The sequence below is a fragment of the Perna viridis genome, chromosome 3 (genome assembly GCF_037379345.1).
Source record: "Perna viridis isolate PV_CMFRI_1.1 ecotype Kerala chromosome 3, ASM3737934v1, whole genome shotgun sequence".
Classification (NCBI taxonomy): Eukaryota; Metazoa; Mollusca; class Bivalvia; order Mytilida; family Mytilidae; genus Perna; species Perna viridis.
In genome coordinates, this window is record NC_142447.1 from 56,357,524 (window position 1) to 56,384,835 (window position 27,312).

The following is a 27,312-nucleotide window of genomic DNA, read 5'->3' on the forward strand; positions in this document are numbered from 1 at the left end:
AAATGCAATAAAATAACCATATTATTCATTTAACTGCATATACTTTATGGAACCTTTCAAGTAGTAAAATGGATATTGCTTATGTTTATAACCCATCCAAAATATTTGCCAACTGAAATAAAATAACTAAGGTTAGAACTAATTCAACAAGAAGTTTTGCTATTTCTCACTTTTAAAAGAAAGCTATATTTATATTTCAGAAAATCTTTTGATTCTTTGGAGCTTTGAAGTGATTCTTCCTTTGCAAGGACAATGTGTATACCATGTCCCTAAGTGACAATATATACTAATACATTAATAGTCACAGGTCAATACTGAGCGTATAATGTTCATATCTTGTTTAAAACTCGACTGACAAGGCTCAGAAGAAAAAAAAAAAACAAATCAATAAATAGGAAAAAGCATTGAATGGAAACATGAGTCAGAAAGAAAAACAACCAAAAAAGTATTCTAAGCACCTCACAGTTTAGGATAAATCTAAGCAAGCAAGAAGATAATAGAGGCTATAAATCATACATAGTGCAGTCAGTGGCCTTATGGAAATCTATATCACTGTTTCCATATATTGTATGGTATCATTTTCGTCCTGATAGAATAATTCAATCTGAACATTTTTTTCCTTGCTCATTAAGGTAGTCTTCCAAATTACAATTACCCTATTTCTTTACAGGGTCAAGACACTCCAGACTTCTCCAAGACTTGATATTGGAGATATCCCTAAATGTCAAAAGTCAGCATTGGTATGTAAATAGATTAATAACCTTCTGTAAGTTGATCAGTATGTCAAAGGAAAATACTAACATGAGTTATTATCTTTGCTTTTTTTAGTAATAGTGTTATGCTGCTTGAAGAGGTAGGTGATTGACCTGAAAATTTCTAAAAAATCTGGTAAATTATGATCAATAAGGCAATTTAATAGTACAGAAGCTCTGTACTAATGCATGTGAGATAACTAGAAGAAAACAGCACATAGACTACTGATATACTGAGCAAATGTCCAATAGTCATATCATCTGTCAAATTAAAAGAGTTCTTTGTCATATGTATTAATAAATACCTTTAGAATATGCATGAAGCCAACACATCTTACGATTGTTAGTACATCATTCCAATATCACTTAGGAAATTCTATAAAATGGCTGAGCTAAATGAGTAGGAAGAGTTAAGACTTTTTATAAAATATGAAAGATAAAATATGTATAGTCAGAAACCTGGGGTTATCAGGTGGCTAGGTAGCTTATCTTACATGTCAGTACATACCTACAAACCTAATACATACAAATTCTTACTGCTTCCAAAACACAATCCAATAATACACACAGACTAACATATCACAAGAAAGACATAACAGAAAAACAGTTCCATATTGACATGAGTAATTCAGTCCAGTTTAGTAAGTAAATATACCTTAAGTTCACCTGAAATACGACCCAGTTGGTATTGATCACATTTAAAAACTTTTATGGCACAGTCTCTAATTTAAAATCTGACAAGACAAACTATATTGTTATTTGTCACTTAGAATGAATAGACCAATAATTGGAGAAGACACTGTCAACACAGTTTAAAGTGTCGTTTGTCGCAACGCAGGTCACTACAGACACTATAATATTAATTTGGTCTTCAAAACAATTTGTATACTTGTATAAACCAACCAAGGGAACATCTCAAAATACACATTGTTTTATCTTTACTTTTCACAACTTATTACATTAGTGTATATATCCTTCAGGTAACTATGAAATTGTTACCTTGTGACCATAAATAATATGCAGAATTATAGAAGCATTCCATTACATGTAATTCACACAGTTAACCTTGTGTAGGGGAGACAATTTGTCGAGCAAACAAACCACATATATGATAATAACCATAGTTGGTCTCAGTATCGTATTAATTTTCCCATAGACTTCTATAGTGAAGTGCATATTTTTAGGATTTTTTAAAAAATATGTAAATTGATTCAATAAAACTTTCACTTATGTAGCATTTCTAAGGACATGTGAAAAAATAATTTCCCGCAAAGAAAATAGGGTGAGTCCACGAAGATTGGACAGAAAAGTAGTCTTGAACTATAAATAGCCATTTTCCCTACTTTCACTTTCGTTTTGCACTCACCAAACCAACCTTTTCAGTGGAACATTTTTATGATATTATGTTAGATTTTCTTTTAAAAAAGTTCTTCATCTTACAGTGTGATGTTTGCTCTATTTTGTAAGTCATTGTTCATGTCTTTTGACAAAACATTAGTTTGTAGAGAGGCAAAAAGAAAATGCACTATATTTTTATGGCATCCATGTTTTGACGTACACCTGCTCAGGGATATGCAATACGATACTGGTACCTATTACTAATAAACATTTCAATATAATCCTAAAAGTTGTTGTTTTTCTACTAGAGTATTCATTTCCATACTGAAAATTCAGAATATCATTGCCCTGCTACAAACATGAGTTTTCTATTAAAATTCTTATATAGGTACCCTATTCCAGGCATAAGACTAATATCTCAATGTTAGCCAGAAAATATTACTTTTGATTAAAAGCTGCTGCATTAATCAAACTAAGCAACTTTGTGGTTTATTCTGACATGGTAGATACATAAGCTGTACTATGAGTTCCAAATCATTATTTAATCCCCACTTGTGAGTTCCATATATGGAAATATTAATATCCGAACCTCCTTTTTTGTCTTTAACTCAAGGGAGCCTCTTGTTTAAAGTAAAGTATAATGACCGGTACAACCAACTGTTTTAAACTATAGATATGGTCATTTCAATTATAATAAATCCAGAAAAAATTATACCAATATCATAGTTTTAAAAAAATATAGCTTTTCATATGCAGAAAATACAGATTTTAAGCCATTTTGGTACCCCAGGCAGATACAAATGGACCTCAATGTGACAGGAAAAGGACTTTTTCTTTAAAACAGATAGCTATGATGCAAGAAATATAGTTTACTGGTATAAATATTATAATAACAATTGTCTGCTTTAGATACTTTTTGAAAAAATTCAGTTTTTATATGAAAAAACACCATTATTTTTCTTGCCGCATTAGAATCTGTCCATTTGAACCACTAAAAAAAGTCCACTAAAAAATTGGCTGATGACTTTTGTGACATTTCTGTGTTTAAATCAACCACACAGTTATATGGCAACTCATTTTAGCTATTTATTTGAAAGAAAAACAAAAAATAAAAAAAATATTCATTTTTTCATATATAAGAGGCAATGTATGGAAAATGACTATTTTCAAGTCCTTACCACATACTTAAAATGTGTTGTAACTTGAAAACTATCCTTTATGCAGGAGTATTACTTGCTTTAGGTTACCTGAATATAGATATGCTCATCATAAATAGTCAAGATAATAATTTTATTGAACTGATATCCTACAAATTCATGAAAACAAAATGCATTTCCAAATTTGGTAAAGATTAACCATAAATGCAAAAAACCAGAGCTACCATAAAAAATCAGGTTCAAAAGTTGGCTAATTCATCTTAAAAGTGTTACCTGTATTGGGGTACTACTTTTTCAGCTGGTAAAGACCACTTGCTGAATATCCAACTTGACTTGAAAAACTGGCTTACTAGGTCTCAGTATCGTATTAATTTTCCCATAGACTTCTATAGTGAAGTGCATATTTTTAGGATTTTTTAAAAAAATATGTAAATTGATTCAATAAAACTTTCACTTATGTAGCATTTCTAAGGACATGTGAAAAAATAATTTCCCGCAAAGAAAATAGGGTGAGTCCATGAAGATTGGACAGAAAAGTAGTCTTGAACTATAAATAGCCATTTTCCCTACTTTCACTTTTGTTTTGCACTCACCAAACCAACCTTTTCAGTGGAACATTTTTATGATATTATGTTAGATTTTCTTTTAAAAAAGTTCTTCATCTTACAGTGTGATGTTTGCTCTATTTTGTAAGTCATTGTTCATGTCTTTTGACAAAACATTAGTTTGTAGAGAGGCAAAAAGAAAATGCACTATATTTTTATGGCATCCATGTTTTGACGTACACCCGCTCAGGGATATGCAATACGATACTGGTACCAGTTAGCATCATCTGAAAACAATGACCAAAAAAAAAGCAGTCCATCCCTTATCCACGCTTAATATCCATGAATCTTATTTGATTTAAAGTACCAAAAAAGTTGAATCATTAAAGCCACATTGTAAGCTTTCAATAAGTGAAAAATCTACTTCATGAGCAGAAGACAATTAACTGCTTTTATAGAATTTAACCATGATTTACTGTGATGATAAATCGGTAAAAGAATCTTTACTAGTGAATATGGAATCAAGTTGTAATATAGTTTGTAAAAAATGGCCCAGTACCAAAAAAAAAACAAATACTCCAACAAATAAACCTTTACTATACTACATGTTTCCTCAGAAAAAAATACATGAATAAAAGGATTAAGAAGTGCAACAGGGGGAAAAGAATATAGGAGATACATGGAAAATCTTACAAGTCTGTCATAGTCCCTCAAAAGGCTAGGTAAATACATAATTGGTTCCTCCATCATCATGACCCACAACCTCACAATCCAGTAGCTTTGTAATAAAACAGTAAATATGTATGGAATTTACATCTGTGTGAAAATTCCAGGGTCACATCTGTTCACTGAAATAACTTTTTTTTACTTCTGAACCAATCAATTAACCTTAACAGATATACATGTATTGTTAATCTGCATTTTAACCTTAAATATCAGTCTCCTTGTCATATTATTCTGTGATAATTAGATCTTGTTATCTTTGAAAGAAAATGTTTGTTGTTGTTCATTTCATATTGCATACATGTATTTTTCCAATAAAGCACATCTCATCTTACATGAGGAAATTTATATAAAGTATTAACCAAAATTAAGAAAGAAAAAGGAATCAGAAACCAGTGGCAGAACCAGAGGTTCCAAAAAGGGGAAGGGCACTAACTGGTCTAAGAGAGGGCCTGCTCTAGCTGTTTCCTGTGTAGTCAACCGAAATTTCAAGCATAAAGGGTGGTGCGGTTCTCCTAATGAAACTGACTGGCTCACACCCTCTTCTCCAAACTGTCTTCATCATAACCTTTAGCTTATATCAACAGAGCATTTGTCATACCATTGAAATCACAGACCTACTAAGATTAGGACAATGACCTCCCTCTAAACCAAAAGCTATAGTCTTTCCCTTTGTCAGATAATTATCTTTAAAAAAAAAAACTCATCAACAGAGAGTGATATCTGACAGAAAAACATGCATAAAAATGATCACCCTCTGTGTTCAATTAGCCAAGAAATACAGGTAAAAATAAAATAAAATAATGATTCTTCAAGAAACATTAACAGCATTAGGTACCAAAACAGGATTGCTAGACTCAATGAATATCATTGTGTATTTATTTATTGTTTGAATTCATTTTTGACCTAACATTAAATGGGGATGGTTACTTCAAAGCCTTACAAAACTAAATGAAACCCCACTGCAGATTTGATGTCCACAGTCAGATGTTGGTCATTAAGGTGTCTTTGTGTTGTTGTATTGCTTTTGAGTTTATTTTGAAGAACCATGAATTTTATTACTTTTGTTGTCAGATCTTACTAAAAGTGTGTTACACTTGCTGAAGACCTTTTGGTGATATCAGTATAAGTAATAGTGTAATAAGTAAGGTTACAGGTCTAGTTAGATCTATCAGGCTTATTTCACCAAGTCAGGCTACATATCAGGCTTACTTCACAAAGTAAGGTCACAGGTCTAGTTAGATCTCTCAGGCTTATTTCACTGAGTGAGGTTACAGGTCTAGTTAGATCTCTCAGGCTTACCTCACCAAGTAAGGTTACAGGTCAAGTTAGATCTCTCAGCCTTACCTCACCAAGTAAGGTTACAGGTCATGTTAGGTCTATCAGGCTTACCTACCAAGTGAGGTTACAGGTCTATTTAGATATATCAAATTTTTCAAATGGCACATTTCTTTAATAGTAAAATAATTTCATAGCAACCAGTTACCATGGAAACACTGTTGATTTATGGGGGAAATGTATTGAGTTTGCAACACATGTGAAGTTTGAATCAGTTTCTTTTTTTACATATCAAACTTTATAACAAAACATTACCATAGTAGTTGCTAGAAAGTTCCACAGTAATTTTCAAACTGTAAATAATTTGTTCATGTACAGTTTTAATTATGACAGTTGAATTACAAGAACAATTTTTGTTTTTTAATAATAAGTTTAAAGAGGCTTTATAAACTTATCTGTCGACTCCAAAGACAGCCATTTTGCTACAATTACTTTACCCCATTAAGCACTTGAAATTGGTTTCAAAAATACAACTTAAAAAGATTAATATAAGCATATAACCAAATTAACACTCAACTTTCTTTTTATCTTGAACTTTGTGAATTTTATGCCGAAGAAGGATACTGTTTATCTGAAAAATTCAATGTAAACTTTAACATCATTTGGTGATATTGAACATATTTAGATATTCATTTAATTTTTTGTTATGTTCCACATTATATTTAACAATCTATCACCCCATAAGAGTGATCGTTGACTTCTATTAAGATGAATATATATATTATAATTCTATAGGAATAAGCAGATTTATATTGGATATGGATAATCTGACATATGTTGGCAAACTAATCTAGAATTTATAGATTCAGATCTAAACTGGACATGTAATGATAATCTGATATATTTCAGAGGAAGAATCTGGAGGAAATACATTCAGAATTCTTCAGTATGTTGGAGGACAGACCACTCCGGTATGTGAACACTTATTTGACATATGTTGGAGGACAGACCACTCCGGTATGTGAACACTTATTTGACATATGTTGGACAGACCACTCCAGTATGTGAACACTTATTTGACATATGTTGGAGGACAGACCACTCCAGTATGTGATCACTTATTTGACATATGTTGGACAGACCACTCCGGTATGTGAACACTTATTTGACATATGTTGGAGGACAGACCACTCCAGTATGTGATCACTTATTTGAGATATGTTGGAGGACAGACCACTCCAGTATGTAAACACTTATTTGACATATGTTGGACAGACCACTCCAGTATGTGAACACTTATTTGACATATGTTGGAGGACAGACCACTCCAGTATGTGATCACTTATTTGACATATGTTGGACAGACCACTCCGGTATGTGAACACTTATTTGACATATGTTGGAGGACAGACCACTCCAGTATGTGATCACTTATTTGAGATATATTGGAGGACAGACCACTCCAGTATGTGAACACTTATTTGATATATGTTGGAGGACAGACCACTCCGGTATGTGAACACTTATTTGATATATGTTGGAGGACAGACCACTCCGGTATGTGAACACTTATTTGACATATGTTGGACAGACCACTCCAGTATGTGATCACTTATTTGACATATGTTGGATGACAGACCACTCCAGTATGTAAACACTTATTTGACACATGTTGGAGGACAGACCACTCCAGTATGTGAACACTTATTTCTGATCATTGCAATCAAGAAACAATATTTGTTAAAACACACATTTCTACAACAGAAAACAAGAGGTCCTAAGGAGTCTTCAATACTCACTTGTAAATATATCCCATCATATAAATGAATTTCTAATATATTTGCAATTTTACAGCAATGAACACGAGTGCTAAAATACCCACAAAATAATTTTTAACACAAAGAAACACTACCTTCTTTTAAAAGCCATAAAAAAAATGAAAGAGTCTGCTAAGGTTGTAGAGTTTCATAATAAAACAGTTTCGCCACCTCTTACTGTAACAGAAGAAGTTTCCCCTAAAAAACATATTTCATTAATGTATTACAGGACTCTCCAGTTCAAAAGGTGTAACTCCCACAACTTTTTAGGGACAAAAATTTCCTAGCCATATGCATAACTACACATTGTGTCCTTTCTACGTATCAAGTGTCATGAAATTCAATTCAAGAATTTGAGAGGAGTTATGATTACAAAATGCTTTGTACTTAAGGAAACTAGGTTCAAAGTGGGCTGGAACATAACTCCCACAAAATTTAGGGGGTAAAACTTCCTGGTAATATGCACATCTACAAAATATGTATTTCCATCATTCCAAATTTCATGAAATTCTATTCATTAGTTTGGAAGGAGTCTTTAAAACTTAGAAGTCAGTGCAAAGAAAATCAAAGACAGAAATCAATAGAAAACTACCCAAAAATTAAAAAAAACATTTTAGTTACTAAGGCACTTCATATCAGAAGATATACTCTAAGATTCTCATATCATACATTGGAATTCATAAAAGATTAATTTTACATTTTAACAAAACAAAGGATTTTTTTTGTAATTCATGTTCTATCCATTCAGTGAGTTGCACAAACAATGATGGTATAACAAAGAAATAACATTACATGGAACTGCTAATCACTGTCCTGTTTGTTTGATAAAGTTATAAAATATAACAAACAAGATGAATAAATTTTTGGTAAATAGTTGATAATCATAATTTTTGGGGGAGAAAAACTTAATTTTCAATTTAATAAAACCTTCTTATAAACCAAGATTGACAAAAAATGTATGTTTCTAGTTTAAAAAATACTTAACGAACCAATTTCAGCAAATCTTCAATGTTCTTAATAAAACTTTTACTTTGAATAACCCTTTATTCCAAAGTCTCCCTGACATTAGGTAAAGGCTATATCCATACAGTGTCTTGGTGAGAGACAGCATGATATCACCTTTAATTATCACTATCTAGTATTATATGCTCTTTCTTCACAGGTTAGGCCTGGATTTTTTTAGAAGGGATAATAAAAACAGGAAAGGTCATACAAACAGCTCAAATTCTAACTTTATAAGTTGAGATATGTCTAAGGGTAACGGTACTTTGGATCTATGACAGAACTCGGCATTGTTTTACTAACATTTCTTGCTATATATATTTCAACCCAAACCTATTGAATAAACTACTCTTCTCAGAAATAATTTGTGTGATAATTAATTGAACATTAAACATGGAAAACATGTCTTGATTTTTTCTGATGCAGATAACAGTCATTAAAACCCATCATACAACCATCAATGGCAAGCCATTCAACCTCAACAAAACTATTATTATTTCATTAAACCATCATCAATACATTATACCACCTAGAATTTTGGATGAAATTGCTAAAATTGTTCTCCTGTAAAATGTCTATTCTCAGTGGTGGCCGGTTTACATGATTTTTCTATACATAATGTTAGATGTGTATGCTTTCATCCAATAGAGTATCTGACGCATCACATGTGTAACTTGGTTTTTTACTCCCAAAGGGTTTCTATTTTTTGATTTCCATTATGATATAGTTGCTACATGTAATTGAAAATGGATGAATTCATCTTGCAGGAGGGGTTTGAAACAGTGACATAATGGATGAGAGAAATCTATTTGATAAAATGTTGGAGTAGATAAGTTGTCTTGCACTGAAGGTGATCTGATAACATGGGATTTGGCTTGTTGCCTGAGTTATTTTGTCACAGACTCAAAACTTAAAAAAGTAGTAGTAAAACAGGGAAAATATTTATTGGACAACAACCCAGGCAGCAAAAGTCTGATAAAAAATACAAGATGGACAACAACCCAGGCAGCAAATGTCTGATAAAAAATACAAGAGGAAGATGGACAACAACCCAGGCAGCAAATGTCTGATAAAAAAAAAAGAGGAAGATGGACAACAACCCAGGCAGCAAATGTCTGATAAAAAATACAAAATGGACAACAACCCAGACAGCAAAAGTCTGATAAAAAATACAAAATGGACAACAACCCAGACAGCAAAAGTCTGATAAAAAATACAAGAGGCAATGGAAGGATGGATTTGTTATTGTTGGCTTCACTGTCTTGGTTCCCTTGATTACCTTTCAAATGTAGAGATGTAGCACTGCTGCAATATCTTACAGAGCCCTAAAGGGTTAAAAAAAACTGTGTCATGTTTTGAAATAAATGGTGTGCTATTAGATTTTGTTTGTTCCATAGATGTACCATTTGATTAATTTATTCTAACAGTAAAGCACTGGCAATTCTTCTAAGTTAATTTTGGATATTTTCCTTACTTTTGTGCCATTGTTCTAATGCCAATCTTCATATCAGTTATTTTTATGAAATGAAAGTTGGATTTTCCACTTAATTTTATTTATTTCCTCATTGAAAGGCTAACTTAGCAAATTTGAGGGCTGAATTGTGTTCTACAGTTATAATTCATGAGCATTAATTTCACAAATATATTATACTAAGGTTTACCATGGAATTTCAAGATGAGGCCATTGGAACATCTGATGAAGAGATAGAAGCAATTTTATGAATCATTTAAAAGAAACGATACTAAAAATGGTGGTTTTAAAAAATCCAAAATCTCTTTGTTCATCCTGTACCTATGGAATGTGGTTAAAACCATTAAATTACTTTTGATGTGAAATGACCTGCTCTTAATTTAATTTGCGCATACAGCCCCATTTTTTTAAGTATGAGACAGATCATATAACAAATGATATGATTCAATTAAATGAGTGGACTGTTAAGGCAACTATAGTACACTGAACAAATCTATAGACAAAGAACTTTAACACTTGGCTGATTGTCAATTAAATACAACTAAATACATATTATACACAATCTTAACATTTAAATTATTCCTTCTTATCAAATTTCAAGAACAAATATTACTGAAGACTTACTTCTGTTGTAAAATTAAAAGAGACTTGAAATAAACAAGATAAAAACAAAAAAAAAATCTATTGAAAAAGTATGTCTATGATCATATTTCTGAAAATCCATTAGCCACATACCACTTATAAACAGAGGAAACTGTGACTGGCTTCAGCAAATCACAGAATATTTCAAATGTCAGAGACAGAAAGTATCTCACCACTGATAATTAGTCAGACAATGTTGGAGAACATTTATATTGGTGTAATTATTCAACAGATAGATAATACACAATTTTACATACCTCAATTTGTTTAGAAAACAAGCTAAACATGTCATCAGCTGAGATGTATATCCACTCGGTTTAAACACCAACCCCCATATACACATAAACATTCAACTTTGAACTTCACAGGAATAAAATAATAGGAAGTGGTGTGTTAAATACTGCCACAGTAATATTGATGAAAATTTTGTATCAAATATAGAGAGGGTAAAACAGTTTATCTGTTATATAAACATGAATAATAACCAGAAAAATTTACTGGTAAAAATAGAGGCCCCATTAGGGAGAATCTGACACCATTTAAATGTATTTTCTGGATGATTTAATGCAGTATAAGTGTTTACTGATAACAGATTGTTATAAATCACAGAATTAGAACACAGCCAAAGGGACAATCTGCTCAAATACTGATTAGAAATTGGAATTTTTTTTTAAGGAACATGATAAATATACAATCAGCTGGTGTTGTTTTATGTAAATTTTCCTAATCTAACTCAAGGTCAATTCTTATATTTAATATTATAATCATTCATATAACAGTACTATTGACACATCCCACACATTAATAAGGTTTTTTTAACTGATATTTTCTCTTCTGAAATATGCTTTATGTAATAAGTGCTTTTTGAGTTACAAAATTTGGGAGTAATACTTAATTTACAACTGTTTCAAAAATGTCTTGGTAATGTCAATTTGACATAAAAATTCATGAAATAATAAATATTAATTTTCTTTTGAAGAAAATCTTTATATTGACTTTTACCAACAGCAGTTAAGACAAGCCTTCTGTTGACACAAGTCTACTGTGTTGTAGATTTCAAAATGAATTGGGGAAAAAAATGCTGAGACATATTGAGCAAACAAGGCACCTGGAACCTTCAATTATCTATAATTTAAACAGACATATAATTTTCTCAAAAAGTTATGTTTGCATAATTTCTTTTGATGGCATTCTTCCTTGATAGAACAGTATTATGTTTTCCATTCTTCTACCAATAGAGAAACGTCTGAGGGACTAACACCCATTTTGAAAGGTTAATATTACATTTAAACTGAGGAAATCTGTCTTCTCAAAGTGCACAATACAATTGACTATATAGTAAGATGATATCATAAAATAGGGATTTAAATACACATCATAATAAATAGACTGATCGCCTTTTAAAGATACAGGTAGAAAAATGTACATTTATATCAACTCATAGTTGGCTGAGTACTAAAATAGGCCAAACTAATATAATCCTTCCCTCAAACTGTTTTAAGTACTTATTTAAACACATTTGATCATACAAATTCTATTATAAAAATACGAACTAAAACAATAGCATTCATATTCCACATTTGTACCCTTGAAAAAACATTCCTTGAGAATTAGGAGAGCCTCACTTCAGGGAGATTTTCATGAGTTTTCTGCCCTAAAATATTATTACTAACATCTTCAAGATTTGATAGGATCAATCATCATTTCTTTTCAAAGCTAGATTCAAGTTTATTCTTTAAGTGCACATCTTAAAGTAGTTTACTGCAACTGTGTAAAGTTTCAAAGAAATCTACTAAATACTCAGGATCAGACACTTCCTTGATAAACAATTTTACCCAAACTAAACTTTGCTAGAATGAACTGCACAGAGTTTGCTCATCATTATAATACAGAAACAAGTAATCAACCTTGATCCTCACAAAACAATAGTGTAAATTACCCTTACAATGTATCTAGTGTACATTACCCTTACTACATATCTAGTGTGAATTACCTTTACTATGTGTCTAGTGTAAATTACCCTTACTATATATCTAGTGTACATTACCTTTACTATATATATCTAGTGTGAATTACCCTTACTATGTATCTACTGTACATTACCTTTACTATGTATCTAGTGTGAATTACCCTTACAATGTATCTAGTGTGCATTACCCATACTATATATTTAGTGTGAATTACCCTTACAATGTATCTAGTGTACATTATCCTTACAGTATATCTGGTGTGAATTACCCTTACTATGTATCTACTGTACATTACCCTTACTATGTATCTAGTGTGAATTACCCTTACAATGTATCTAGTGTACATTACCCATACTATATATTTAGTGTGAATTACCCTTACAATGTATCTAGTGTACATTATCCTTACAGTATATCTGGTGTGAATTACCCTTACTATGTATCTACTGTACATTACCTTTACTATGTATCTAGTGTACATTACCCTTACTATGTATCTAGTGTGAATTACCCTTACTATATATCTGGTGTGAAATAACAAACCTTACTACTAATCTCAGTGTTAGTAACTAAACTTTTGTGTGGATTACCCTTGCTATAAAACTTTAAATGTGAATTACCATTTCTAGAGAACTTTAATTTCCCTTATAGCAAATCTCCAAACTGACAATAAAAGTGTCTACAAACTGTACAATGATAAATGTTGTCAAATTTATGGTTTCAAATGAATCCCATATGAGTTTAGTATTTATCTCCCTTTGAACGCATGGTAGATGAGAAGTAATGAGAAATGCAATGGCTTCAAAGACAAATGAACCACAAATCAATGTTATGAAATAAATCAGATACCACTTATCCATTATGTAATATTTTCAAACCCAATTACCAAGATATAGACATTCTGACTATTGCACATATCTTGAACAAATAACTGCTTCAGATGTTCTGTCATGTAACACACAGGCACAACTTTTTCTTCTTTTCAAACATGAGATTTCTTAAAGATTTCTGTTGTAAAAGATTTGGCACCTCAGGTTGAAGATAGAAATGATTAACAAAGACAAATTGACGATTTATTATCTGATAAATTCATGGTCAGAAGAAAATCATAAATGGATGAAAATCTGAATATCCTATCTGCTTGAACAATATCGACACAAAGATTCATATTTTAGAAATATGTTAATGTTACAAATGATCATCAAAAGTAAATTGAAAGGACCATGTAAATTGGTATTTAGTTTAAATAACATGTTCCTACAGTTGTTGAATGTAGTGACACAATTATAAAGAGGTTGATGAAGGCCCCTGTAATATCATCTCCTTTTTCTTTACAGGGAAAGTAAACCAAGTCTAAGTCTCCATAACATCACAATCACAGGAAACTCATTAAATCTGGGAAATATATTGCAGTGCCTACAAATACCTCATCAACCACTGAGGAAAGTTAAAACCCTACAAGATATGAACAAAGTGTATTATTGAAATGGCAGCATAGTATTTATATTAATACTTCTACTTGATCGGTGAGCAATTATACAGAGGAACACCAAGTGTAACAAAAATAACTAAGAACTGGTATACAGAAACACAAAGAGCAAGCTCACAAACAAGAATTAATTGACAGTGAAAATGGTAAATGGGTTTAGAAGTGAAAATTTTGGGTTTGAATTTATTCAGTGGTTAATGAGCATCATAAATGTCAAATAAAAAAAAATATCTGAGTCTCAGGCTCTATCAGATGCTTGGATGAGGGAGCATTATATTAAATCTACGCAACTGAAACAACCTAAGGAGTATGCTTACATGCCCTATGCCCCTATAATGAAGGAGGGGCTGGTTTAATTTTGGTTTTAAGTTTTAATAAATTGATGATGCAAATGAAAGAAAAATGGTGACCTTTGACCCTATTATGAGGAGTTTCACTTAGAAAAATGTTTCAATAGAACATTTCTGAAACTAAAAGGAACATAACCCTTGCAGAATTTTCCGGACAAAAAATTCATCAAAATATGCATAGTAACTACATATTGTGTCCTTACTACATACTAAATTTAATGAAACTCTGTTCAGTAGTTATGAAAGGAACTGTGTTAACAAGATGCTTCAGTCATGCAGTGCTGGAAACAAAGTTATAAGGGACATAACTTTTTAGTTTGATAATTATAAATTACAATAATTCAATTACTGCTATTATTTATTACTCTTGTTATTAAGCCTTTAAGAGCTTCCTTAAATGTGTAATATCACTTTTATGAAGACCTTATGGTGACCTCTAAAGGTATTTACTGTTATTGATTTAAGTATATGCTGAACAAAATTCAAGCAATCAAAATTCCTAGCCTAGGTAAAATGCACAACTGAAAATTGCATTTTACTACTGACCAGGTTAAAAGATATTTTGATCAGTAATTTAGGAAAAAGTATGACAAAAAGATGCTTCAGTCATGTTCTTTAGAAACTAAAATTGAAAGGAAGTGACTCGCACAAAGGAGAGGAGTTGTATGACAAAACAAGAACTGATGGATGAACTGACTTGTTACATAGTATTTAATAAAGAATTGAGTTTGCAAAGTGTTCCCCTGGTTTCACATGCACAAAAATAGTAAAATAAAATAATCTCCTTCTTTTTTTTAATTCAAAGTAATTAGAAATTTGAACAGTAATCTCACAGGCTGTGACAGATGGACAAATGCATGCACAGATGCAAAGTTCTTTATTTGGTCTCCATTTCCTTACAAAAGAGGACAAAAATGAGACATTCTATGAAACAGGGCCTCTTGAACAAGGAGGCACAGAGCGGATTTGATACAAAGTTCATACTCATTACCGTCTAGCAAATAACTTATAGACAGTGGTATCATAACATGACCACCTGTCTGTAACATCTTAAGGAACTCTCTAAATTTCAATATCCTTCCATGAATTTTGACCAAACTTGGAATGTCTTAAAAACTAGTGCTTTTACATTATCGTTACTTACACAATAGCAGCCCAAGTTTTGATGCTAACTGACCCACTAGCTAGATGTGACTGTGACTTGTTCATGTACTAGAGTAGACAATTAAGGACACAATTTGAACCAAATCATTTATTACACAGTTACTGACAAATCTTGAACAAGATCATTTACTGGACAGTTACTGACACATCTTAAATTAGATTGTTTACTGGACAGTTACTGACACATCTTAAATTAGATCATTTACTGGACAGTTACTGCCATCCCCAACCTGAGCATTTATTAGCCAGTTACTGACACATTCTCAACCAGAGCATTTATTGGACATTTTATACTGACACATTCTCAACCAGAGTATTTATAGACAGTTACTGACAAATCTTTAATTAGATATACTGACATCATCAACCAGAGCATTTATATTGGACAGTTATTGACACATCCTCGACTGGAGCATTCATTGAACAGTTACTGGCAAATCCTCAACCAGAGCATTAATTGGACATTAACTGACGCATCCTCAACCAGAGCATTAATTGGACATTAACTGACACATCCTCAACCAGAGTATTAATTGGACACTGACACATCATGAACTAGTCATTGTATTGCTTAAAAAAGACAAAATTTTCATGTTGAACATGTTAATTCAACGGAAATTTGTGAGAAGACAGCATATAACTCACCTCATTCTGGATACTTCCAGAAACATGGCTAACCCATGCTTTCATTTAATGGTAAAAAGAAAACCTTTAAATGAAATTTAATGGCTAATGAACAGAATAATCTATTGCCCAAAGAAATATAAAATTCTCCTATTTAACACTGATTTGTAATTTACTCAGTATGATTCCCATTAAGACCCTCGTCAGTTATATGATGTATTTTTTTCCAATACAGTTTGACAATAAAGCGTCTTGATGGTTGACACTGTACATTGTGTTCAGATATTGGCTAAGATAGACTTCCGACTGCTAAATCTCACACAAAACCCATGTAATTCATTATTGATCTGATCAGTCATGTAATTAACATCATTTTAGTTGACTGCAGAAAATAATATACCTGTTGATCAAAATGTCAAGATGTAAAGTACTTTTAACAATTCTAATTATTACGATTAACTTAATTAAGTCTTTAATCATATTATATAACTGGTTATAAAACTGCAGACCGATTCTTAATTACAATGAATAATGATATATTTTTTATACATTTTATGTTTTCAAGTGTTTTTCTTTTATCAATTGATATTATACCTCTTTTGTTCCTTTGGTTTCAAGTTATTTGACTTGGCCCACAAGTATCTTAGCCAAGTCCATCTTTGATGAATGGGGACAGTCAGTTTAGGTAAAACCAGGTTTTTAAAGATATCAAACAGAAATCAGCAGTTTGAATTATTTTCCCCTTTTTACATATAAGATAACAATGTTTCTGAGGTCAAAGGTTCATCCTTTCCTATATAGAAAAAAACAAGATATATCAATGTCAAATAAAACCCACAATACATTAAATTATCAACAAATCTGTAAATGTGACAAAATTCTTGAATTTCTTGACAAGGTAAAATGACAAACCATAAAGTCTGTTATATATCTGACCTTACATTGTACTGACACTTAAGGCATAAATCTATACTTAGATCTTACTCTACATATTCTCCCTAAGCAACATCCATTTCCCCTGCCCTGAATGCCTACATTTCCTCCCTCACTAAACCATCCACATTCTCCTCTGCCCTAACTCCTACATACCCTCCCTAACTAAACCATCCCCATTCTGCCCTGCCCTGAACTCCTACATACCCTCCCTAACTAAACCATCCCCATTCTGCCCTGCCCTGAAATCCTACATACCCTCCCTAACTAAACCATCCCCATTCTCCCCTGCCCAGAACTTCTAAATATCCTCCCTAACTAAACCATCCCCATTCCCCCTGCCCTGAACTTCTACATATCCTCCCTAACTAAACCATCCCCATTCTGCCCTGCCCTGAACTTCTACATATCCTCCCTAACTAAACCATCCCCATTCTCCCCTGCCCTGAACTCCTACATATCCTCCCTAACTAAACCATTCCCATTCTCCCCTGCCCTGAACTCCTACATATCCTCCCTAACTAAACCATTCCCATTCTCCCCTGCCCTGAACTCCTACATACCCTCCCTAACTAAACCATTCCCATTCTCATCTGCTATTTTTCTATTGTTACAAGATCATAATTCAACACATCAGAAATGCATTTCTTTGCTTCGACATACAATCCTTTAATCCAATTGATGGAGAAAAGAAATAAATCATCACTTGGGTATAAGAATTTCTTGAAGTCTTTTACAAATAAGTGAAAATGTCATTAAACCATTAAAACACTCCTTTACATCCCCTTTTTTGTCTGACTAAATGAAATACAACCTTTGGTTTTATTTGTATCTGTTCCACATTTAATTTCATTTAATGATCACATATTACAAAATCAATGCCAATAATTTTTCAGCATGCTGGCAAAAATTGGTTATTTCTTTCCAGAATCATATGATATCTTCCTCAAATAGCAATTATGAAGGGAATATTTCTTGTAACTGTTTAGTGACTCGCTCTATAATTGCACTATGTGGAAGGTGATTTTTTTCAACTTTTCCAATTCAATTTACTGTATCTAACAGAAAATAAATCAGACAAAAATAGAATAAATTTACATTAGATATCCCAAACTGTCAGTTACTATTCCAATGAAACAGCAAGCTTTTTAGAAACAAATCTTCTTGAAGGTAAAAGGATTTAATTTGATATAAGGTAATTAAAATATCCATGTATATCTGTGTAGGTGTAATAGTACAGAAAAAAATCAATGCCATTCTATAACAAGACAATTTTAGCAACAAACTGTAGAAATACATTTTTTTTATCAATATAAGATCTTTGCCTGTGAGTTGACAGTATTTTAACATTGTCTGATCGGAATATCTAACCCTCATTAAACATTGTCACAAGCACTGCCAATGGCATCCTTTAACAAGTTTCTCCAATTAGTTTTTTTTTTCTAATAGAATCCTTCAAAAATCAATGGACAGATGTTAACAAAATCAACAGATAATGTTCTATTCTGGTCACACACTTTTGATATCAGTAAAATAAGAGCAACAGCTCGCCTCATTGGTTACCAATGAGTTTAGCACAAACATGGCTTCCTGCCGAAACATATAGGTGAAACCACCCAAACGACATATTTCCTATCAAGTTAAAAATAACATGTACAAAGCATTTTGTCAAAAAAAATGTAAGAACCACCCAGACAACAGACTATAAACAGTAGATGACACAAGCCTTGATCACTGATATACTCCAAGTTCCAAGTATTTAGTAGTACAATAGAGTTGTAAAGTACAATATCCAAGAGCATTGTTCTCAACAAACAGGTTTTGATGGCTTCTTTAATCTTCTTAATAACTGTTGCATCATTTACAGTGAGGAGTTAAACCAGCAGATTATAACAATCACACAGAAGAAGTGCTAATATTTATGTGTCAATGTCCGATTTTCGTAATTGTGACAAGCTAGTCCTTTAATAAATAGGCACAACAGATATGTCGGTCAATAACCTATTCCACATAAGGTTTGTCCATAATAGGAAAGAAAACTCATTTTGACTGGAAGATATGGACTTCCAAATTCATCAACTGGAAGTAATAGTTCTTTTCTACAACATTCAATAAACAGAAGTACTAAAACATAGGATATACTGGTTTTTCCTTTTTGGAGTTATCCTTAAGTCTGATCTACCATCAGGTTACATTTAGGTTAAGTATTTAATTTTAAAACAATCAAACAATATTTTTTCTTGCTTCATACATATATGATGCCTAACCTTCCAATTAAGTTTCTCAAATTCTGCTCAATTTATCTTGAGACACTTCTTTGCAGGGAGTATGAAAGTGAAAAAAAAATGAACATGAAAATAATACAAGTTTGTACCAAAAAGTAATTAAAATCTCTCTATGCATTATTCAGTTATGGTACTAATGAGCGGACTGAGATATAATATACCCACGACTCCAAAACATGAGCTTGTTTGGTCCATAGATGAAAAACATTGAAAACATGACATATTTTTCAACACACGAAAGAATTCATTAGAACCTGACAAAACAGATGTGCACTATACAACATTTTCCTCAAAGCCATGAAATATTTCAAAGATTGTTATACTTACAACACTATCCAAGCCAAGGGCTGCTGCCTGAAGTTCTAAATCTGTATCTGAAATAAAAATCAACATTATTATAATTATAATTATGATGTATAAATATTGAGAAAAGAGTAGACTTGTGGGGAAAAAGACAGTGATCTATATTTTGAAAGTAGGACATTTTCCTCTTATGATACTGATAGTCCCATTCTATAGTACACTTTATATTCAGAATGGCAAGACATGAGTATGTTACTTCTTAGTGTTTTCTTTCCTCTTTCGACTAACCCGGACTTGACTTTTTATGAGCAGCTCGGTGGCAGTTTCTAGAAAAGCAGAGGACGCTTACCCTACTGGTACACCTAGTCCATGCTCCCAGTGTTTAGTGGAGTCTGAGTTGCTCATTTACTTTTGTTACTTTGTATGTATGATTTTAGTTATTTAATGTTCTTTGTTGTGTATGTCTGTTTTCCATGTTTGGTCTGTGTCCCTGAATTACTTTCTTTTGATTTCTGCTAGAAGCTTGGTTCCCGTGATTACTATTTCTTAGTGTTTCCTTAAACTGTATCTAGATAAGTTCTTGGATGAGGAATGATAATGATTCCATATAGCTGTCGATATTAGCCCCTTAAGTTATCTTATTGTCAAATCAAACAAAAACTTTTGAACAATACCATTACCAAAAGATCACTGCATATGTAGACAACAAATCTGAAAATAAAATGGTCATCTACCAGTGTAGAATTCCCTGCAACAAAGCAGAATTTTAGTGAACTCTGCATTAATTGTGTTTATTTTGCTAAATAGTAAAATAAAGAACTACTCTACGAAAAAATTGTTGGCTAATGGCCATTAAGACATCATAAAGCTATGTAATTCCCTCTGTATTAAAAAAAAATGCATAAATGTTTCAACAATTAAAATACAAATGTTTATGCGAGACTAAGTAAAAAGCTTTTTATGGATGAAGTAAGGCATAAAGTTCGTATTTGTGATCAATCTTGGTTTTCAAAACTTTGGGATGACAAATTAAATGTAAATGATAACAGAGACTTTATAGACGTCATAAAAAGGACCTTTTCCCAGAACAGTATGACTTAAACTCTATGCCTCGTCACCTTAGGAGTCACGTATGTAATCTTAGATGTGAAACATTACGTTAATGATCGAAAGGGTCATTTAAAAATAACGCTGATAGCCATCAGTGGAAGGACTTGTCCATTTTGCTTAAATTCAGTGGAAGATGAAGTACATTTTCTAATTGACTGTGATGTTTACAGTGACTTAAGGTTTTTCTTATTTGACAAAGCTGTGACTATGGAAAATAATTTTTCTTTAATATCAAGTCTTGATAAATTTTTATTTTTGATTAATTGTAACAAACTACAATTAGAGCTGGGTGGGTTGATATATAATATGTTTAAAAGGCGACAAGCTTTACTTAGTAACATGTAGAGTACTCTTTGTACTATCAATAAATTGGTAAATTTTCACTGTTTTATTACTAAAGAGTAGTGTTTAATATGGAAGTAAAATTTGTAAAATGAAAAAGCAGTTTAAAGTTGTGTATTATTACCTTTTTTTCATACTGAATAAATTTGACTTTTTAGTGCACATTTTATTTCTAATCCATTTGTACATACATGTACCATATAAGGCATATTTACATCCAAAATAAAATAACTGACCAAAGAGAGATAATGCAAACAACAAAGTTATCTGCCATTTACACAGGTCACTAATATCACTCATAAACAGAGTGTGTGGTTTACACAGGTCACTAATATCACTCATAGGCAAAGTGTGTGGTTTACACAGGTCATTAATATCACTCATAGGCAAAGTGTGTGGTTTACACAGGTCACTAATATCACTCATAGGAGAGTATGTGAATTACACAGGTCACTAATATAACTCATAGGAGAGTATGTGGTTTACACAAGTCACTAATATAGCCCAAAGGTTGAGTGTGGTTTACACAGGTCACTAATATAACTCAAAGGTAGAGTGTGGTTTACACAGGTCACTAATATAACTCATAGGAGAGTGTGTGGTTTACACAGATCACAAACTTAATGTGGTTCTTTGTTGAAATTAACTACCTAATATCATGTAAGTTTTATCTATGCAAAATATTTAAAAAAAATATAATACAAGTAAAAAAAAATAAACTAGTTGGTATGAACTTTTTGGAGCAGCAAGTTTGTTTCATTTTCTCTACAGTTGCAGCTCCAAAATTTCTTGTATGATTTCTGTGCACGCTGTATGTCAAATACATGCACTAAATTGTTTATTAAGATGGTGGATGACAACAGACGAGTCCATTTAATTTTAAAGGTAGACTAGTTAATTCATAATAAGTAGAGACAATCACTTTGTAGTGCATAGATTTCTTTTGCCTCCATGGTTTATGCTAAATCACAATACATTTAGTGAACATTTCTAGAGTCTTAACCCATTCAATGTGCTTCCTATTCAATTATTAAAAAGTACTGTAATGAAACTGAGGAATAAAGGGCTTGTAACTAATCCAATAACAAATTTACAAAATCCCTTATATCCTATATTTGTTTTAGAAAAGAGAATAAGATGTCAAAATCTTTACGACTGGAAATTTCACTTCAAACAGGACAGTAACTTTTACAATGACCATCTTTTGTAGGGAGATTTTTGTTTAATTTGGCAGGTACCAGGTTTTCATTTTACATAGACTCAAAACACTATGAAACTAATGTGAAGGAGTTTCATAAAACATAAGATATAACGAAAAAGGAAATGGTGAATGTTAAAGAGTCAAAAACCTTACTGGGATGAAAAATGTAAGTTCAAGGCCATCCATTTGTCTACAGTGAGGAAACCATCACACCACAGGGCAGGCTGCAGCTGGCCCCAAAGCAACATAATATACAGGTATAATGAAATAGTTTCCCCCATATACTCCAGCAACATAATGTACAGGTACAGCAAAATAATTCCCCCCATATACTCCAGCAACATAATGTACAGGTAAAGCGAAATAGTTCCCCCATATACTTCAGCAACATAATATACAGGTACAGCAAAATAGTTCCCCCCATATACTCCAGCAACATAATGTACAGGTACAGCGAAATAGTTCCCCCATATACTCCAGCAACATATTGTACAGGTACAGCGAAATAGTTCCCCCATATACTCCAGCAACATATTGTACAGGTACAGTGAAATAGTTCCCCCATATACTCCAGCAACATATTGTACAAGTACAGCGAAATAGTTCCCCCATATACTCCAGCAACATAATGTACAGGTACAGCGAAATAGTTCCCCCATATACTCCAGCAACATAAAAGTAAACTTAAGTGAAAACTAAACAACATATACAGAGGCCAAACTTGGGACAGGTGCAAGATGTGTGGCCGTATTAAAATACTTTTGCGTGATCACAACCCTCCCCTATTAAATCTGGCCACTGTGGAAAAAATATTACACAATTTAACACACCTAAAAATCAGTTCAAAAATTGAAATCATTGTTGAAAAAGAATTATTCGTTAAACAAATAGACAATTTAGAAATTTAGGCCCCTAATTCCTAAATGGTTCCAGCCACAACCTCCAAAATCAATCCCAACCTTCCTTGTGGGAAATGGCACTTTGTAGTACAATTTCAAAGTGATCCATTTCATTTTACTCAAGTTATCATGTAGTAATCAGAAAATATCCATTTCAGACCCCTTTCTGACCCCTAATTCTTAATCCGCTCAAGTCACTACCCCAAAATTAATCCAGGTATGACCATATTGATATAGAATATGATCAAACAATGTCCTGGACATCCATATGCTTTTACTAGAGTTAAATAGTTCAATTCTTTAAAAATTTGTCCCTTTTTGGCCCTTAATTGCAAATTGGTTGGAGCCATAACCCCCAATATCAATACAGACCTTCCTTTTCTCGTTTGGAACCTCTTCGTAAAATATTATAAAGATCAAGTAACTAATATTTAAGATATCACAGGAAAACCAAATGTCTATGGACCATGACACAGACGACGACACTAGCACCGAAAGTGTTATACTATATGATCGCTATCTTGAAGCAGCTAAAATCCCTTACAACATACAACTATTATCTGAAGCTCCAAACCAAATTTCAAACAATTTTCATTGCCACCATTTTCTCTATGACATGCACATGCTTTAAGTTATGACTACATATTATTACTACATACCAAATTATAAATTAATTCAATAAGTAATACACAGGAAAAATTGGAACATATGTTATAAAAAACACCTTAAAGGCATTTTTCATGTTCAGAGCAACAATGAAAAACACTTGTTTAGGACTAACAAATTAAGTCATGAAAAACAAGTTGTCTTCCATAGAACTGAATGATAATGATAATGAAAAATAATTTAGGAAAACATGTGTTTCCAAGTGTTTTATAGGAACAAAAACTTATATTTTCATATCAGTCCTATTTTTCTTAAAGCTAAGATTATAAGACAGAATTTAGAATGATGAAAAGAATGACAGAGTGCAAGAAGGAATTATGATGAACTGATTCCAATATACTACTCATTGAGTTTGGTATAAACATAAAGTTGCACATTGTCACGATGGGCATACCCCCAGCCATATAGAAGTTGATATCAGAGAGAAACAAAAATCACTTACAAGGTATGTCTAACCTATACAGTGTAAAGACAATCACCAAAAATAAATCCATTCATTAGGAGCCTAGATAATTATGATTCAGACAGACAGATAGACAATGTGATTCATATATATCACCAACTCACTGAGTGGGGGTATGTTATACGTACATAGTACCTTTATTCATGTGTGTCAGTTTTCATGGCTTGTCAAAAATTCTTATTTCATAGATTCTTTAATTCGTGGATTTCATTGGTTCAATAAAGATTTAACATTTTTGTTGTGAATAATTTGAAAATAATACCAGTTCATTTTTTTAAATCAATTTCTTGTTACATCACATCTGGTCACTACATTACAGTATATGTACACTTTTTGGTCGTTTTTTTTTTGAAAAATGTAAAAATGGTAATATTCAAAAGATAAGACTGAGCTGCAAATATTATTCTTAATTTTTTTCATTTCTTATAGGCGAACAAACACTTCATAAATTAATACTTGGTAACACATTATTATAAATTTGGGTTAAAAGCACAAAGTGTGCTAGCCCTATGACTTATTTCCACAAACAAAGGCGAGAGTCTAAATATAGCTCAGCAATAATTTCATGTTCATCCAGTCTGCTCAACAGTTCATGGTAATTTTTAAAATATATTCAAAAATGCATGCCACCAAACTTCCTGCATGATAACAAACATTAAAAGCTAATTTCATGGTAATATGACTAAGTTGTATTTCTTAAACAGATATTTTTATCATTTTTGACCTCTGACCCTAATTCAATCAATATCTTATGACAGACAAAATGAATGTTTCAACATGCTTCTGAAAAAAGTTTTGGTTGGAAGGTTGTCAAAATTATACACTAAATACTTATTAATGAGAAACAAAAGACTAAAAGCATGGTAACTTCCCTTACAGTAAAACGATGATCTGTGAGGCCACAACTGATCTTATTGATGTTGTAGCAGATTAACATGAAAACATTTGATAACTGAAGAATAAAACACAAAGAGCTCCTATGAGAACCACATTTTTTAGCTTTATAGTTAAATGGAGAAATGATAACTTCAGAGATACAAGCCTTTTAAGAAAAGGTTTCAATGACAATTCCTATCCATCTCAGCAGCAACTATAATGGGTATTGGTTTTCATAAAATATGACAGAAACATTTGAGTCGATACATGATCTAGAAATTATCAAAAGGAAATCAAGGGCACCAGGATTCGTGATCAAAAGAATTATATTCCAAGACTAATGGCTAGACAGGCAAAATAGACACACACAACAAAGAACATGAAATAATTAAAATTAATAAACCTTAGTGAGTATGCTCACATAACCCACACAGCCACATATTAGACCCATAAAATTTTCAAAGACCAAGGGCTGTAATTTCTGTCACTAGAGGCTATAAAGAGCCTGAATCATTCACCTGTCTCGATAAGCAACATTCTATTTTGTAAAAGCAACCATGTTTTTTCTTGGATAAAAATACCTAACACTCATACCTATGCAACAATCTTATTAAAATTCATTTAGTTCTGTCCAGTAGTTTCTGTGGAGAATTATTCTATATTTATAACATTAAAATAAGTAATAAGATTTAAAAAAAAGGGCATTAACTCCAACATAGCTAAACAAGTTTACATGCACAGATAGATCCCATCATGCTAAACATTTTATTCTATGTCAGAATTTGGCTGAACCTAGCAGTTTTGAGATATATACAAAAACCTTCTGTCTGACACCTAGGCAATATTTTTAGTAACAGCAGCCACTTCTTCTGACAGATCAAAAACCCCTACGTCAATTCTATGCGAATATCGTAGGGAACATTCATACCAAGTTTGGTTCTAATTGCTCTGGAAGTGTCAGAGAAGAAACTTTTTGAAAGAAATGACATTAAGAATAGCAAAAAAACGTAAATAAAGGGTAATAAATCTATGGTTTAACAGATTGTCACAAAAATTTATCCACAGATAGATCTCATCATGCTGAGCATTTTTTATCCAGTCAGAATTTGTCTATACCTTACAGCTTTGGAGATACATGTATATGTGAAAAACTTTTGTCTGACCCCTACATTCTATTTTTAGTAATGGTGGCAAAGTTTTTCAATGTAACAAAAATCCCCACATCAGTTCTATTAAGAACACTCTAAAGAACATTCATGGAATTTTTGTAGTCCAAGTTCTGTAACTTCTGTAAAAATCAGCAGAGCAGAAAGAAATAAACTTGACCTGTAACTCATGGTGGTAGTCTCATATACCATTAAACAACTAAATATCTGCAAGTGTTTAGAAAAAAGTGTGAATGTGAAAGTGATTCTTATGTTGTACTGTTGGACTGATAGATGAATGGATGGATGGATGGATGGATTGGAAAATAATTATTATACCCAAAAAAACTTTACTGCATGGGGTACAATAACACATACAAATGAACATAAGGAAATGAGCAACTGGGACTCCACTGAAAACAGGAAGCATGGACAAGGTGCCCTTTGCTTTTTTAAAAACATCCACCAAGTTGCTAATAAAAGTCCAGGGTAGACAAAACAGGAAAAGAAAACTAGACTGGTTCTCACGGTGCACATTGATACCCATAAAGATCCACGAGTTAATGATGATACCATAAACTTTTGTAGTAATGAATTTAATCTTGTAGCAACATAACAGAAGCCTAATTGTAGTCTAGCATGGTAAAAATGACTGGGTAGTTTGGGCAACTACAGGGGCTGAAGGGATGTTGGCACAGATGAATAAGGATAACAACAAATTACTGAACACTTATAAGGTCAAATCCAAAACAAATCTGCCAAAATAA

The 27,312-nt window shown here is 32.2% G+C and overlaps 2 protein-coding genes across 13 annotated transcripts in view; one reads left to right on the forward strand and one right to left on the reverse strand.

Moving 5' to 3' along the window:
- Window positions 1-14,855, forward strand: part of LOC148623009 (uncharacterized) — a 64,681-nt gene extending 49,826 nt beyond the window's left edge. For 2 of the 6 annotated variants that reach the window (XM_088573459.1, XM_088573460.1), the window contains 2 exons: window positions 671-740; window positions 14,033-14,854. In XM_088573459.1, coding sequence (XP_088429585.1) covers window positions 671-740; window positions 14,033-14,180 — 218 coding nt within the window. In that variant the 3' untranslated portion in view covers window positions 14,181-14,854. Of the gene's footprint in view, window positions 1-670; window positions 741-6,702; window positions 9,018-14,032 lie in introns of those variants that run through there. The other 4 variants (XR_015920746.1, XM_088573463.1, XM_088573462.1 and 1 more) reach the window with 4 other exon arrangements.
- Window positions 1-27,312, reverse strand: part of LOC148623008 (vitamin D3 receptor-like) — a 117,615-nt gene that overhangs the window by 73,457 nt on the left and 16,846 nt on the right. For 2 of the 7 annotated variants that reach the window (XM_088573450.1, XM_088573449.1), the window contains exon 2: window positions 19,868-19,914. In XM_088573450.1, coding sequence (XP_088429576.1) covers window positions 19,868-19,914 — 47 coding nt within the window. Of the gene's footprint in view, window positions 1-1,057; window positions 1,088-1,260; window positions 1,286-4,485; window positions 4,555-10,818; window positions 10,887-10,982; window positions 11,164-19,867; window positions 19,915-27,312 lie in introns of those variants that run through there. The other 5 variants (XM_088573452.1, XM_088573456.1, XM_088573451.1 and 2 more) reach the window with 5 other exon arrangements.